Raw genomic sequence first — 16146 nt, 5'->3', positions numbered from 1 at the left:
AACCACGTAGTTCTAGTTCAGCGTTAATGCCAGGCTGCCCTCTACTGTTTATAGTGGTAAAGTACCGGAAAGGAGACGAGGACAGACTCATTGACAAGATCTCCAAACTAAGCATGCACTCTATCATCAAGAAGTCAAACAGAGTGAGCAGTCACCTTAAGCACCTGACTGGAATGGCACCACAGGTATAATCATTTCATTACAACTCCACATCCACATATTGGCAGGCCATCTGTGGTTATTTTGTTGTTTACTTCTTTTTTTGACCTTCAGCTCAAAGATGAAGCGTTTGATGAGGCAGAGAAGCGATTCAGACTCCAGGAGAGATTAATCAAGTCCTTTATCAGGGATATCTCTCTTTATTTGCAACACATACGGGTGAGAATTCTTCTTCAGATAAAACCAGTAATGGCGCATTCAAACAACTCCGCACTCATTTTAATTGATTATACAAGCCGAATCAAGTGTATCCTAGCCTGGTTTAGATGAAAACCTGCAACCTTGTTTGATATTTTCAGATAAGACTGGACACCCTTGATCTATACTTTTTCTGATGTTTGTCAATGTTGATTACCAGGAGTCAGCCTCTGTGAAGGTGCTGTCAGCCATCAGCTTCTGTGATATCTACACAGAGCGCCAACAGCAGCTGGGTCCTGAGCGCTTCCAGAGAGCCCATCGATGCATCAGTGACAAGCAGTTCACTGAATTTGTGAGTCCGGGCCAGTAACCTTGATATTTAATCACTTTACATAATTACACAATTGGTATAATCAGTTTTCATAATCAGAGATTCATGCTAAGTGCATGGTGTCTTGCAAAAACAACAACAGCTATATAATAATAATAATAATAATAATAATAATAATAATAGTTTTGTTTTAGTTATATTGTGCATTTCTAACACCGAGAGTTGTGTTACAACCAAAAAATCTATATTTTGTGTGTGTGTGTGTCTGTGTTTGTGTGTGAGTAGAAGGAGAGGACAGAGGCTCTGGTCATCTCTCCCCTCACCCAGCTGCTTTCCATGTTTGCTGGTCCACACAAGCTGATCCAGAAGCGATTTGACAAGCTGCTTGACTACAATAACTGTAAGGAGCGAGCAGAGAGGTTGAAAGACAAGCGTGTACAGGAAGAGCTGCAAACAGCGAGGAACAACTATGAGGCCCTGAATGCCCAGCTGCTGGATGAGCTTCCCAAATTTCTTCGCGCTGCTGAGGAGCTCTTCACCAACTGTATGCAAGGCTTTGCCCAGGCACAGAGAGACTTCATGTTTCTCACACTGGGAGAGCTCACTCCACTCCTGCAGGTGAGGATAGGTTATGAGATAATAAAGCTATGTGTAGGGCAGCAGTGCTGAGGAAAGATAACAGGGTATCATAGATGATTTTCAAGGCAAAACAGTCCAGGTGAAGTTAGATGCCACGAGTCTCTATGCACTAACTAGAAACGCTATATCTCTATCCCAAGACAAGTCACAAATGCTGTTATTAAGAGTGAATTATGCTATAAAATGTTTGTCTCCTGATAGCTGTCCGGTATAGGAGGCACGGAAGGGAACCTGGTGTCACTGTTTCAGGAAGAACACAGCCGAGTGCTCCAGCTTTTACAGAGCTTCAGCTTCTTCCCAGAGAACCTGCCCATGCCGCGCAAAGCCTACGAAAAGAAAACCCTGGAGAAACAGACTCCCAAGAAGCAGCTTCTAAGCCCTGTGAGTTAGACTTATTTGTAACAATCAGTCCCAAACACCCCAAGTATTAAATAGTATTAAAACCTCACTTTTTCCTATTTTTCCTCACTTTCCTCTCATAAACAGCCAAACTGCATAATGCAGACAGATGAGCATCGGACAGGGTTACTTGCTCTCTACGGCCCAGAGAAACTTTTCCAGGCTGAAAGGAATTTTAATGCTGCACAGGACCTCGATGTGTCCATACTGGAGGGGGACATAGTGGGAGTCATCAAACAACAAGACCCCATGGGCAGTCAGAATCGCTGGCTAATAGATAATGGCAGTACGTATTTAATTTAAGAATGCAGTTTTTACTATTGTTTGTTTTATGTTCATTGTGTAACTAATGTTTTAGCTTTTTGGAATAATTCCTGTCCTTTATTCTTATCCCGTAGTCACAAAGGGCTTTGTTTACAGCTCCTTCTTAAAGCCCTATAATCCACGACAGAGCCATTCAGATGTTTCTATTGAGAGTCACTCTTCCATTGAGTCAGGATATGGTGGCTCCTCTCCTGTGTTCTCACGGCAAAACAGCAACAGCACACTGACATTCAACCATGAGACATCTACCGTCAGCTTCTCTTCGGGCCACACTCCAAACCATGCAACGCTACGCCCGTCTCAGGACTCTGACGTCTCCCACAGGATTCCCCACATCGATACTCCATCACCAAGCTACTTTCCCACCAATCAGAGGGATACCCTTGACTCCACCTACCGGAATTCCTCCAATCAGAAAGAACTGTCTGAGACTGCTGTTCGTAATGCTGCCAATCACAGGGATTATTCTGAGCCTTTGTACCAAAATCCCACCAATTACAGAGATTCCTCTGACTCCAGTCACACTACACCAACTAATCACAGAGACCCCTCCGACTCTTCAGAGACAGACTCTTGTTCCTCCAATAAGAGCTCTAGACATGATGCATCTCAGAGGCACACAGCCTACAGCTCTCAGCAGAGACAGAACGGCGAGTATTCAGTGCAGAAAAGGAGGCCTCAGTACTCTGCTGATGAGTACATAGAGCCTGACCATGAGCTGGATGGGCATCAGGTATACCATGGTTAATAAAACAGATTCTGGCAGATGTGTCTTTGAGTAATTCAGAAGATAATAGGAAATTTTCATTTTCTTATTACTTACCACTATCTTTTTGTTTGATTTTTTTTTCAGATATATTATGCTCTTTATTCATTCAATGCACGCTGTGCAAATGAGCTGAGCATTTCGGCCAATCAGAGAGTTCGAATCCTAGAGTTCCAAGATATGAATGGCAACCAGGAGTGGTGGCTGGGTGAGGCTGGAGGACGGCGGGGCTATGTACCTTCCAACTACATTCGCAAGTCCGAGTACACCTGAGCATCATAGCTGTATGAGAGGCAGAGATATATCCAGCTACCACCACAAATAAGCTGAGCTGCAGATCCACGTGGAAGAAAGGACAATGTTGTGCTTTTACACTGTGAGAGATGGGTTGATGAGGTGAATGAGAAAACTGATCACTGCTGCTTTTGGGAATAAAATGTGACTCTACATGACTGCATTTACTGACTTTCTTTTATATTCAGTTTTGGACTTTTACCTCTGATCTCCACATTGTGGCATTCTTGAAGATCAATTAACACTTTGCGTTTTTGAGTTTGGAGTAAGAATGGTATGACTTGTGTGAAAGCATGCATTATGTTTGAATGAACTATGAATGCCTGCATAGGAGCGGGGCAGAAGAAGTCTAATAATTATGGTAGCACTTAACTGGTTTGCTAATGGAAAAATAGATCATGAAGTAAATGAAATATAATGAAGTGTTAAAACCTGTGTTGGATATGTGAGCATAACACTGGCATGAACCATTACCAGAGAAAGTAAAGTAATAAGAAAGTGTGGGTGCATGTTCTCTGGGAGAAAGCAGTGATTTGAGCATGGTATTTTGGAGACATCTAGACTTGCTTGTTAGACAATCAGGCACATCCCTTATTCAAATGTGTATGTGAACACAAGTGTGCAAATCTTCCATAAAACTCAGAACAAGACGCAATATATGCTGAACAATATTTGAGAATCCAAATAAAATGTGAGAGGTGTCTTTTATAAATACAATACTCCCATAATTTTGTACTTTTTCACTTTTTGAATGCAATGTTCCCTACAGTGACCTGTAATTGGGTTTTAGGAGCCAAAGCCACATAGGAGTTTGATCAATAGTGAATTCATCCATTGAGGCCCTAGAGGTCCTTTTGATGCATGCCACTTACCTTAACATGCTATTGATGACTTTTCATCATATTCATCTCTGATGCTGTATAGTAACCATGTATGTACTGTACTCCAGTCACAAGCATCTATTTCTTTCTCATTTGAATAAAACTTGTAGGAAAAACTAATTTAATGACTGAATGAATCTTATACAATAAGGAGACCTTTTACAGATGTGTTTGGCTTCAAATATATACATACATGGCTTCATGTATAAGCATTAACAAAGGAATGTTTTAAAAAATTAATTAATGGGGAAAAAGTATTTGGAAAGTATTAGTACTAAAAATTATTATTACTTTGCAAATCCGATGTTGGAAATTACAGCCTTGAGACATCAATGGTAAATAAAGTCTCAAAGTAAATAGCACTCAATATTTGTTTGCATATCTCTAGCTCACAATAACTGCATCAAGTCGGCTACCCACTGACATCACCAAAATGTAGCATTCTTCTTTAGTGATGCATTTCCAGGCTTGTACTGTAGCTTCTTTCATCTGTTGTTTGTTTTGGGGGGTTCTCCCATCAGTTTCCTCTTCAGGAGGTAAAATGCATGGGGTCAGTCCATCTCATGTGATCCAGTACACGTTGCTTGGCCGTTTTTTATTTTACTATTTTTTTTTTATGTGATTACCTCTATGTGTTGGCGTTCCAAACCACCAGGTGTTTTTTGTTTGTTTCTTTCTTTTAAACTTGGTTTAACTACAGGTTTTGGTTATACAACTGTTTACAGAAACCTTAGTATCTCAGCTCAGGATGGTTCTAGCTCCTTAGAACAAAAACCTCTCTCTGTCTGATCTAACCTGATCTCTAGAGTACATTTCAGGGTACATGCACATATACAAACATTCTTATTCCTTAGACTTAGAATAGCTTTTCTAGTAATCCTGAAGACCTTGGTTAGCTTGTTCAGGTGTGTTTTGATTAGGGTTGGAGCTAAACTCTGCAGGACAGTGGATCTCGAGGGCCAGATTTGAAGAACCCTGATCTATAATGTTGCTACAGGTGTACAGTTGGAATGTTATATAAACTTGGCCCTAAAAGTAAAACTGTGAGCAATCATGAGCATTACATTTGGCCTTAAGTTCGAAGTCTAAGGAACAAGAATGCAAAATGTTTATATATGTCCATGTACCATGTAATGTGCTCTAGAGCCAGAGCCATATCACCCTGCAGCTCTCACCTGGTTGAGCCTGGCCAGTACGTGGATGGGAGACCTCCTGAGGAAAACTAAGGTTATTGCTGGAAGTGGTATTAGTGAGACCAGTAGGGGGTGCTCACTCTGTGATGTGTGTGGGGCCTAATGCCCCAGTATAGTGACTGGGACACTATACTGTAAAAAAACAGCACCGTCTTTCAGATGAGACATTAAACCGAGGTCCTGACACTCTGTAGTAATTAAAAATCCCGGGACATGTCTCGTAAAGAGTAGGGGTATAACCCTAGTCTCCTGGGGAAATTCCCCCATTGGCCCTTATCAATCATGGCCCCCTAGTAATCTCCATCTGAATTGGCTACATCACTCTCCACCATTAGCTGGTGGGCGTTCTGGCACACTATGGCTGCCGTCGCATCATCCAGGTGGATGCTACACACTGGTGGGGATTGAGGAGATTTCCCCTTCATACTATGTAAACAGCTTTGAGTGCCTAAAAAGCACTAAGGAATTAGATATCAGTTTTTTGTTCCAAGGAGCTAGGACCGTCCTGAGCCAAGATAGATTAGATAGATTAGATTAGAATTGGATGCATTTCTCTGTAAATTGGCAGACAGAATGTTTCTGTAGATTTCTGAAATCATTCTGCACCATGACACTACCTGCACCATGCTTGGCCAGTGAGCTCATATGATTTGGATCTGAGCAGATTCTTTAATTATCTATCACTTTGGTAGAGGTTAATCTTGGTCCCATAACTTTTGTCGCTCATCTCTGTTTTTCTTTGCATATTCCAATCTGGCCTTCTGATTTTTACTGCTGATGAGTGGTGTGCATCTTGTGGTATGGCCTCTATATTTATAGTTGCAATCAAAATTATTCAACCCCATTGCAAATCAGGTTTATTGTCTAAATTTACAGACTTTCAGCTGTTTGCAATGAATAAATCAAACATAAACAATTGAAATAGTCCAACACAACGAATGCTTCAAGTGGTTTCCCCAAATTCAACTGAAAATGCAACTTATAATGACTTCTCCAGTTTCAAAATTATTCAACCCCTTCATGGCAAGCATCTTTAGTACTTAGTAGAGCACCCTTTTGCTGTTATGACCTGCTACAAACAAGATGCATAGCCAGACACCAGCTTCTGGCAGCGTTCCTGAGGGATCTTAAGCCATTCCTCATGAGCAATGGCCTTCAGTTCAGTAATATTCTTGGGTTTGCGTGCTGCAACCGCCTTCTTCAAATCCCACCAGAGATTTTCTATGGGGTTCAAGTCAGGTGACTGATGGCCCTGTAGAATCTTCCAGGACTTCTTCTGCAACCAAGGCTTGGTGGAATTTGAGGTATGCTTGGGATCATTGTCCTGTTGGAAGGTCCAATGACGCCCAAGCTTCAGCTTATTCACAGACAGCATGACGTTTTCTCCTAGGATTTCCTGATACTTCAGTGACTCCATCTTGCCTTCCACATGCTGCAGGTTTCCAGTGGCAGAGGATGCAAAGCAGCCCCAGAGCATCACTGAGCCACCACCATGCTTGACTGTGGACAGAGTTTTCTTTCTTAATTCTTCTTCCTCCAGACATACCGCTGATCCATCGTTCTGAAAAGTTCCAGAACAGAATCCCAAAACTTCTGTGGCTTATTTATATGATTTTGAGCTGACTTTTCTTGTGCTTTTGGGCCAGTGGTGTTGCACGTGTTGGAGTTCTGGCATGGAAACCTTCTATGTGTATTATACACCTTAATGTGCTCACTGAAACCTCAGTGCCTGTTGCCACCAAGTCTTGCTGCAGGTCTTTTGCAGTCACTCGAGGGTTTTTCACAACCAGCCTTCTCAGAAAACTGGTTGCAGCCATTGATAGATTCCTTTTTCTGCCCCGTCCAGGTATTTCATGTATTTCCTGCCCCTGGCCAATTCAGGTATTTCATGTGTTCCAGCTCAAGGACACCTGGTGCAACTAACGAAGCCATTGATTAGTTGCATCAGGTGTGTGTGAGACAACACTTGATTTTCATATATGTGCTGTTGTGAAGGATTCTATTAAGTTGGTTGAATAATTTTGAATATGGAGAAATCATTATAAGTTGCATTTTCAGCTGAATTTGGGGAAACCACTTGAAGCATTCGTTGTGTTGAATTATTTCAATTGCGTTTGTTTTATTAGTTCATTGCAAACAGCTGAAAGTCTGTCAATGTTGACAATAAACCTGATTTGCAGTGGGGTTGAATAATTTTGATTGCAGCTGTAAGCTCTCAAAGTCTTCTTAGAATGGTGGATTGGGATACCTTCACCCCTGCCCTGTGGAGGTTGTTGGTGAGGTCAGTGACATGTAAAATTCAAGGATGAGTTCAAAGGGCTGATTCTGAGTAAACATTGCATGTGGACCTGGCCACTGACCTACAGGAGAGAGAAGTTTGTCAGAGCACATATCACAGCAATTTCCAGAAATGAACCAGTTAACTCATTTTCCCAACATGGAAAAATACCCATGTCTAAATTTACACATGAATTATATCATATACAACAAGGAACAAAACCAGGTCAAAAGCGATAAATGCTAGAGTACACCCAAGACTTTAAACAGAATAAGGGGGTTTTGTAGTGATTGCAGGGGCACAAGGTTGGACATAAATCCATGAAGAAATCAATGCATTAAGCTAATGATTGACAGCTGGAGAGGTGAGACATGTATGTTTGAGTCCTACATCCAAGAGTTAAATGATCATTGCCTACATTTTCAGGACTGTGGTGATTTCTTCCCTGTAATCCTGTGACCAATACTGGCAGTGCCATGCTCCCATTATTTTTGTTACTGCTGAGCCTGCAGAGTCTTAACCAGCCAGCAGCAGCAGAAAATGAGGTATGTAGCAAATATGAAAATCACTTTGCCTAAATATTAAGTATGCATTAGACTGATGTTTTTGAAGAAGAGTACAAAGAGTGGACTCAGTTTGCATAATGACTATTCTTATGTCCATGAGAAATAAACTTATTCTGCAAGTTGACTATTATTGGACTGCCAGTTAATAGATGTTAATGGAGGACCGAAGCTGAAAATGTTTACTAAATTGTAGTTATTATATAATTATACCCCATATCACACTGCTCCTCACTGCTCACTATACTACAGTGTACATTTGGCTCAGTCGTTAGCGCTTTCTTCAGGTTCACAAAAACCTTTCACAGTCAAGTTGACTTTTTGGTTCATGCAGAATCTGTTTGAATATGTACTGAATATTCAATGTTGAAATTGTGTACTCTTTCAGGGACTTTTATTGAAGGTTGAAGATGGTATAGCTAAAGGTGAGGTTTATTATTATCTCATTTTAATAAAAACACTTACCTTCATTAAAAACTGACCCTCATTCACAAGCTTCTCATTTCATTGAGCTTAAGTGCCTTTCTTATTAACCCAGAGATTTTTTATAATTGTTTTAGATCCAACACCAGCAACTAACGAGGCCTCTGATGACTACTATGAAGAATCTCCTGATAATGAGCAAACTAATACCAACTCACAATGGTTGTATGAATTCATTGAAGAGACAGGTAACAGATAACCGGGAATTTATAGTGCCAGTTGGAATTATTGGGACTTGTGATAAATATTACTGTAAAAAGGATGGCATGGTGGCAAAGCAGGTAGTGTTGTCACCTCACGGCTCCAGGGTTCCTGGTTTGATGTTGAGCTTGGGTTACTGCCTGTGCAGAGTTTCTGTGCATATTCTCCCTGTTTCTAGTTTCTGTTCCTGCTTTCTCCCAGAGAGAGATTTTTAATTTTCAGGTTTTTTTTTTGCTCTGGCATGCAAATGTGGGTTTTACATACTAGACCAAGACTAGTACCTTTCCAAATCCTGGAAACATTTCTTAATAAGACTCATCATATATTTTCCTCTCTCTTTCCTGTCCTCTGCTGCAGACACTCTCCATTACATTCAGCTTGTGCCAAAGTCATTCAGTGTGGTCAATAAGCTTTTTAACTAAACTGTATTTTTTTTAATCTCTGCAAATCATCTCAGTAGCGTGTACAATGATACCAATCCTCAAGGCACTGTAAATCAATCTGGATGCAAAAAAACCTATGCAAAACATGTACATATTTATTATTATTTAACAAGACATATATCAAAATAACATAGCATTCTCATTTCTCTCTCTCTCTCTTTCACCCTCTTGCTTTCTCTCAGATGAGTGTGATCCAAATCCCTGTTACAACAACGGTGTATGTGAGAATGACGGCGATGGTGATTTCAAATGCACTTGCCCTCGGCCTTTTAAGGGCAAAAGGTGTCAAACTTGTGAGAGATCAATGGGTTTTTTGGTTTGTTTGTTTACCATTCCTATTTATTTAAAAAGAAAGTTCTTGGCACATTAGTTTATGGGTTTCTCTGTTTTTCAGTTATAAATGTGTGTAAGAATGTCAAATGTGGCCGTGGCGAATGCGTTATTACTGACGAAGAACCCTTTTATGCGTGCAAGTGTATTGCCCCCTTCCAGCCTCCCAACTGCAGGAGACGTGAGTGTGATTAGTCTTTCTCAGTGATAATGACAGGAAGCGATCAGTTTTTGTATCAGTCCTTACACAAGTTCAATAAATAGTCATTGTTAATTCATTTATTAAAATCATTTTTTGAGAGCCAGATTAATTTTGCATTGGAAAACTATGTTTATTTTTATTGCAAGGGTATTGTAAGGACAATATAAAAGCCTTAAGTTGTTCTGTTTTAGCCTCAGCCTGTAATCCCAGTCCCTGTCTGAATGGTGGAACGTGTGTTAAGGGTCGTACAAGAACTAAATTCCACTGCAAGTGTCCTGAAAACTACAGTGGACAGTTCTGCCAAGTTGGTAATGTGGCCTATTATCATTCAGTCAATACTTTTTAAAATTATTTATTATTTTGTTTTCCAGTATGCTGCTGATTAACTGTGTGTGTCTAAGGCCCTGATGATTGTTATGAGGGAGACGGGGCATCATACAGAGGTTTCGTCAGTGAAACGGTATCTGGACATGAGTGTCTGCCTTGGAATTCTCATCTTATAGCATTTTCTGCTGCTGATAATAATGATGATAATGAGGTTGAAGAGGAGGATGATGGAATTGGAGAGCATAACTATTGCAGGTCAGATGTCTGTGTGTGTCTGTGTGTTTGTGTGTGGGGGGGGGGGGCAGTGGTAGCTCAGTGGTTAAGATGTTGGGCTGCTGATAAGAAGGTCATACGTTCAAAACTCAGCAACGTCAAGCTGCAAATGTTGGGCCCCTGAGCAAGGCCCCCAACTCAACTGCTCAGATGCATAAAAGAGATAAATGTAAGTTGCTCTGGATAAGGGCGTTTGCCAAAATACTGTGTGTGTGTGTGTGTGTGTGTGCAAGCAAAAGAAAAAAAAAATACAAATCTTATATAGTGTCTTACATTCACCCACTTGATCTTTTCCATATTTTGACATGTTGCAACCTGGAACTAAATCTATACAAAATAACCCATATATTCACGCAGGGAAGAAATTTATCTAGTTTGCAAACTTACTCACAAATTAAAAAACGTCAAATTTGTGATTACATAAGTGTTCACCCCAGTTGCTTTACAACCACTAAATTACTTATGGTGTAATCAGTTGCCATCAGAAGTCACATAATTAGTTGAAAGGAGTCCACCTGTGTACAATTAAAGTGTTATCTCAATATAAATACACTTGTTCCAGGAAGGCATCAGAGTTTGTTAGATAACATTCCTAAACAAACAGTATCAAGTTCAAGGAGCTATCAATATAAGTCTGCAGTGAAGGGAAAGTATCTGGTATCAGGTATTAGTTAAAAAAATATCCCAAACTTTAAATATTCCATAGAGCACCATTAAATGCATTATTAAAAAATAGAAAGAACATGGCACATCCACATCCCAGTGACGTGGTAAGGAAAAGTCTGAGAAGCCACAAAGAATGGTAATGCTTAACTTGATGTTACCATCACCATGCTTCAGTGTGTGGATGATGTTCTCATGGAGAAGTGCAGTGTTGGGTTTCTGCCAAACATAGCGTTATGTGCAAGGCCAAAAAGTTACATTTTAATATCAGGAGAAACTTCTCACATGTGTTTGCTGAGTCTCTAACATGACTTTGTGCAAACTCCAAACCGGAATTTGGCTTGCAACTCTTTTATACAGCCCATTAGTGCGTCCAGATTATGGTTGTCCTGTGACGATTTCTCTAGTTTCTTTACAGTTACCCTTGGCCTCTTGGATGCTTCTCTGACTTATTTCCTCCTTACCTGGCCACTGATATTTACAGTTCATTTTAGTAATTTTAGGATCACATGACAGTTTAAATGCAAACAGACTCCATTTAAGTAATTATGCGACTTCTGACAGAAACTGGTGGCACCAGATCTAATTTAGGGGTTTAGGGGTTGAATCCACATAAAATAACAATGTTTGTGATTTTTTCACTTGTATATAATTTTGAAAACTACTGTATATTGACCCGCCACCCAGCACTTTAATACTATGTACTATTATATTATATTACTATTATTATAATAATATACTATTATTTGGTGTGCACGATGGCTTAGTTGTTAGCATTTTTCCCTCGCACCTCCAGGGTTTGGGGTTGAAATCCCACCTCCACACTGTGTGTGTGGAGTTTGCATGTTCTCCCCCTGCTTCGGTGGTTTCCTTCAGGTACTCTGGTTGCCTCCCCAGTCCAAAAATGTGTTGTAGGCTGATTGGCATTTCCAAAATGTCCATAGTGTGTGAATGTGTGTGTGTGTGTGATTGTGCCCTGCGATGGGTTGGCACGCCGTCCAGTGTGTCCCCCGCCTTGTGCCCTGAGTTCCCTGGGATAGGCTCCAGGCTCCCAAGTGACCCTGTGTATGGAAAATGGATGGATGGACTATTATTTGGTGTAGATTCATGGCATATAATTTCAATGAATCAATTTTAATATCAGATAACATTACAATATGTGGAAAATTTTAAGTGAATGAATACATATTCAAGTCACTATAAATGTATAAGTATTGGACATTCCTTTGTCCAGGAACCCAGATGGGGAGAGCAAGCCTTGGTGTTTCATCAGATTCAATAACACATTGTTCTGGGATGAATGTAATGTCACACACTGCCCTGAACCAGGTACACATCCTTCATTGTTTATTTTTTGGATCCCACCCTCCCTCTGTCCACCCCCTCTACTTACCACACACCCAGCTGTAATAACATTCATCATATTCTTACAGTTTTAACCCCAACTGAGCCAACAACTGATGAAGAGGCAGAACATGTAACAATCACCACGCCTGCTCCAGAAAATGAGTTCACGGTTTGTGGAAAGCTATGGCCAAGTAGGATTACACCTAGGATCTTTGGTGGGAGGAAAACCAAGCCTGGAACGCATCCCTGGCAGGCCTCAGTGCAGAGGCGCCCCAGAAATAGCACTCATCCTTTCATTCATGACTGCGGGGGAATTGTCCTCAACTCCTGCTGGATCCTCACTGCTGCTCATTGCATGTACGTGTTGACAACCATAGTATGTAGCCAACTAAACCAAAAAAAAGAACAAATTAACATTGAAACCTAGAGTTAAAATATAAAATGCATTGTGTTATGCAAATAAATTATATTCTTGTGTGTGTGTGTGTGTGTGTGTGTGTGTGTGTGTGTGTGTGACTTAACAGATACAAAACATATGAGATGCAGGTGGTTCTGGGTGGGGTGGATCTGGACAAGCATGAGGCAGCAGATCAGATTTTGGCAGTTGAAAAATATATCGTGCATGACAACTACACCGAAATTGACGATGTCCAGTATAATGATATAGGTCATCTACTAAAACATTTTAGTTCACATATTACAATTTTAATACTATCATAATATTTTAATATCACAAAAGTGTGTTAAATTGTGAGAAATATGCCTTATGATTTTTGTTTCATGTTTGGTTTCACAAAGCCATATTTTATCTGCATATTATATTAGCTGCAAGGGTGGCTTTGAGATTTTCAAGTTAAAATGTCAGTCAAATTTGTGGAGGGGAAAAAATGCTAAATTTTATTTTAGTGTTGATCACTTTTTAACTAACTAACTAATGCCATTCATCTTGTTTGTTTATAAGCCCTGCTCAAACTGAAGGCTGTGTCTGAAGATGGACTTTGTGCCAGAGAAACCAGGTTTGTTAAAGCTGCCTGCCTGCCCCCTGGCCCTTTTCCTGATGGGATGGAATGCTCTATATCAGGCTATGGTGTCACTGAGAAAGGTGTGGCTTCTCTCTCTCTCTCTCTCTCTCTCTCTCTCTCTCTTTCTCTCTCTCCTTTCCCCTTACCTCTTATTTGCTTGCTCATGAGCTTTCCTCTTCTGGTTAACACAAAATCAAGTCCTGTTTTCTTGACTTTGTTCTTGAAGATGAGAGTGGTTCCAGGCAGTTGCTGGACACAAAAGTCCTCCTGATCAACCAGAACCGCTGCATGGCTCCTAATGTTCTTGGTAAAGTGTTGGATGACAGCATGCTCTGTGCTGGACGAATGCAAGGAGGGGTTGATGCCTGCCAGGTGTGTATTTATGTGTGGTGGTGACTAGAATGGAGAATACATACAGTACTGTGTAAAAGTTTTAGGCACCCTATTTTTTAAGTACAAACTTTGTTATAGATTATTTATTTTATGACTTAGACATTATCAAGTCATTACAAAATAATTTTAGACTCCCAAACATTAGTTTTCTTGCACAAAATTAAATGTTACAGAAAAATTTTGTATGTCAGTAAAGAAAGCAGCATATTACATAAGAGACCACTTTTCAGACAAAAAAAAAACAAAAACACCATGAAGGTTGCTGGGTTTTGCTGCAAATATAAGAAGCAAGTGCGACAGTCAAAGTCTCCAGAAGAACCGTGACAGGTTCTGCAACATGCTCAATAAAACTTACAGCTCATTTCCTAAATTTACAACAACAGCAAAAAAAAATTAAACGTTTTAGTGTTTAAGTTTTCAGATTGACACTAACCTTAAAGCTACTGGGACCAATGAACAGGTCCAGACTTACAATCCTCGCTCAACAATGTCATTGATTTAATTACGCTGTAATTCCTGAATAATTAATAGTGGTTATGGAATAATATGTACCTAAGATAAAGTAAAGCAATAGAAAGCAAAATATCACAGTGATTTTATTCACAATAACACACAAAAATGAGTGTTCTATTGCTTTAAATAACAGTTTACAAAATAAAGAATAAAGTCAAGCAAACTATATTCTTTTCTTCCTCTACAAAAAAGTGGATGGTTGCTATTAATAATAATAATTTCTTCTGAGTCTGGCCAAAGTAAGCTGCAGTATACAAGTTATACTTTAAATTATCTTTTCTAATACATCCATAATTTATGTGTTTTTGTATTTATTATGGTATGGTTAATGTAATCATTATTGCTACCTGTGCTATGTGGAATGATGCAGATTTTTTTGGGAAAAGCAAACAAAGAAAAAAAGCAAACTTGTTTTTATCATATATAACAGCGTGGCTAGAACATTGGTTTGGTTCAACCAATCACTTTAGGTGAATAGAACTAACTGTGAATTAAACTTAATATGCTGACAGTTTTAGGGATATAATGTGTCCATGTATTAATGTATGCCTATTATTATTATTATATTATTATAATTTTATTTCTGTAGTTATTTTTCTACCTTTTTCTCTTCATAGGGAGATTCTGGAGGCCCACTGGTCTGTAAGCAGAACGGCACACAATATATCTATGGAGTGGTGAGCTGGGGTGACGGCTGTGGCAAGAAGAATAAACCTGGCGTTTATGCCCGTGTCACTCAATTTCTTGACTGGATCAAAGAAAAGATGCACTCCACGTAAAACTGGGCCACATTTTGATTGATGTACATTGTACGTGACAAAGTGACATATATTATCCAGTTCATGGCCATAAATCATACACCAAGCAATAAGTAATCTACTTATAAAGTTTGAACTGTGAGACATCTGTATTATAAAATCTCCACAATCTAACTGTCATTACACAAATCAGTTTTTCATTTCATCATTATGGAATGCTATAAGCAATAATTAAAGTTTTGTTCATCAAAACAGCTCACTGAAACCTGTTTTTTTTTTTTTTTTTAAATACACTGTTATATGGATGACTGACTTTTATCCCCATGGCAGTGCCTCATATGGGGCCATATTCATGGTTAAGTTATGTGTACATAGTGAGGATTTAATATCAGTATTTAGTATCCATTCGAAAAACCCTGTCTTAGACGCTTCTACTCACAAACAGAAAAAACTCTGGCAACTTCTGAGGTGTGAATTACATCCAGGTTATTTGCGCAATTTGAAATCATCAACCAGAAAACAAAAAGACTTAAGCAGCTGCATAATTCATCTGTGAATGTACGTAACTTTCGCTGTGTAAATATTGACTTTTGTTGTGTAACTTGGACTTAAGTTCTCAACTCTGTGTAAAGCCTTTATGGAAAACAGTATCCTTGAGATAACAGCAGACATGAACTTTTTATTTGTGCTTAAGGCATTGCCCAATCAGTTTGTAACAAAACATTTTCAATACATTGCAGCTTTCCAGGTCATGCAGCTCACTGTTCAGGAAAAGAAAAATAGAGAGAGACACCATAAATACATATGCAACAACAGCACTAAGGTGTGCCGCGTTATTCATTACCCTTTTAGATGATACCCAATCTCCTCGCTTACAGAGAAAACCCAAGCTAATCCACTCCCAAGCAGGGGTGGAAAACATACAGAAAATCTGTATTTAAGTAAAAATATTAGTACTGTGTCAAAATCTTACTCAATTAACAGTAGAAGTCAAAGTAAATTCAGTAAAGGTCAAACATAGCTACATTTAAACACACTCAAGTATTCAAGAGTAAAAAGAATTAGTTTGAACTGATCAAAAAATAAAAATCCAGACATGGATTTTATTTAGATTTATGATTAGATTTGCAAACCCTCATTATGTATGATAGTGTGAGAAGATTTGC

General features: G+C 39.4%; 2 protein-coding genes across 6 annotated transcripts in view; both read left to right on the top strand.

Moving 5' to 3' along the window:
* dnmbp (dynamin binding protein) overlaps positions 1–4111 on the top strand; it is a 40390-nt gene extending 36279 nt beyond the window's left edge. For all 4 annotated transcript variants that reach the window (XM_053639570.1, XM_053639571.1, XM_053639572.1 and 1 more), the window contains 8 exons: positions 55–185; positions 274–378; positions 578–709; positions 974–1306; positions 1529–1708; positions 1814–2012; positions 2125–2783; positions 2904–4111. In XM_053639570.1, coding sequence (XP_053495545.1) covers positions 55–185; positions 274–378; positions 578–709; positions 974–1306; positions 1529–1708; positions 1814–2012; positions 2125–2783; positions 2904–3089 — 1925 coding nt within the window. In that variant the 3' untranslated portion in view covers positions 3090–4111. The remainder of the gene's footprint in view (positions 1–54; positions 186–273; positions 379–577; positions 710–973; positions 1307–1528; positions 1709–1813; positions 2013–2124; positions 2784–2903) is intronic.
* Positions 4112–7885: 3774 nt separating this feature from the next.
* On the top strand, positions 7886–15234 carry LOC128616497 (hyaluronan-binding protein 2). Of its 2 annotated transcripts, XM_053639037.1 has the most exons (13): positions 7886–8007; positions 8414–8450; positions 8586–8696; positions 9335–9445; positions 9547–9663; positions 9876–9992; positions 10086–10266; positions 12182–12276; positions 12381–12651; positions 12819–12961; positions 13256–13396; positions 13543–13688; positions 14840–15234. In XM_053639037.1, the coding sequence occupies exons 1-13, from the start codon at positions 7939–7941 to the stop codon at positions 14999–15001; spliced, it is 1701 nt and encodes a 566-aa protein (XP_053495012.1). In that variant the 5' UTR covers positions 7886–7938; the 3' UTR covers positions 15002–15234. The 2 variants fall into 2 exon arrangements, with proteins under 2 accessions (XP_053495012.1, XP_053495013.1); XM_053639038.1 differs by lacking the exons at positions 7886–8007; positions 8414–8450 and having other exon boundaries at positions 8664–8696; positions 9335–9434.
* The last annotated feature ends 912 nt before the right edge of the window (positions 15235–16146 follow it).

This window comes from Ictalurus furcatus, chromosome 13 (genome assembly GCF_023375685.1).
Source record: "Ictalurus furcatus strain D&B chromosome 13, Billie_1.0, whole genome shotgun sequence".
In the NCBI taxonomy this organism is placed as follows: domain Eukaryota; kingdom Metazoa; phylum Chordata; class Actinopteri; order Siluriformes; family Ictaluridae; genus Ictalurus; species Ictalurus furcatus.
Note: the sequence above shows the minus strand (reverse complement) of the source record. Positions and strands in the feature narration are given on the sequence as shown.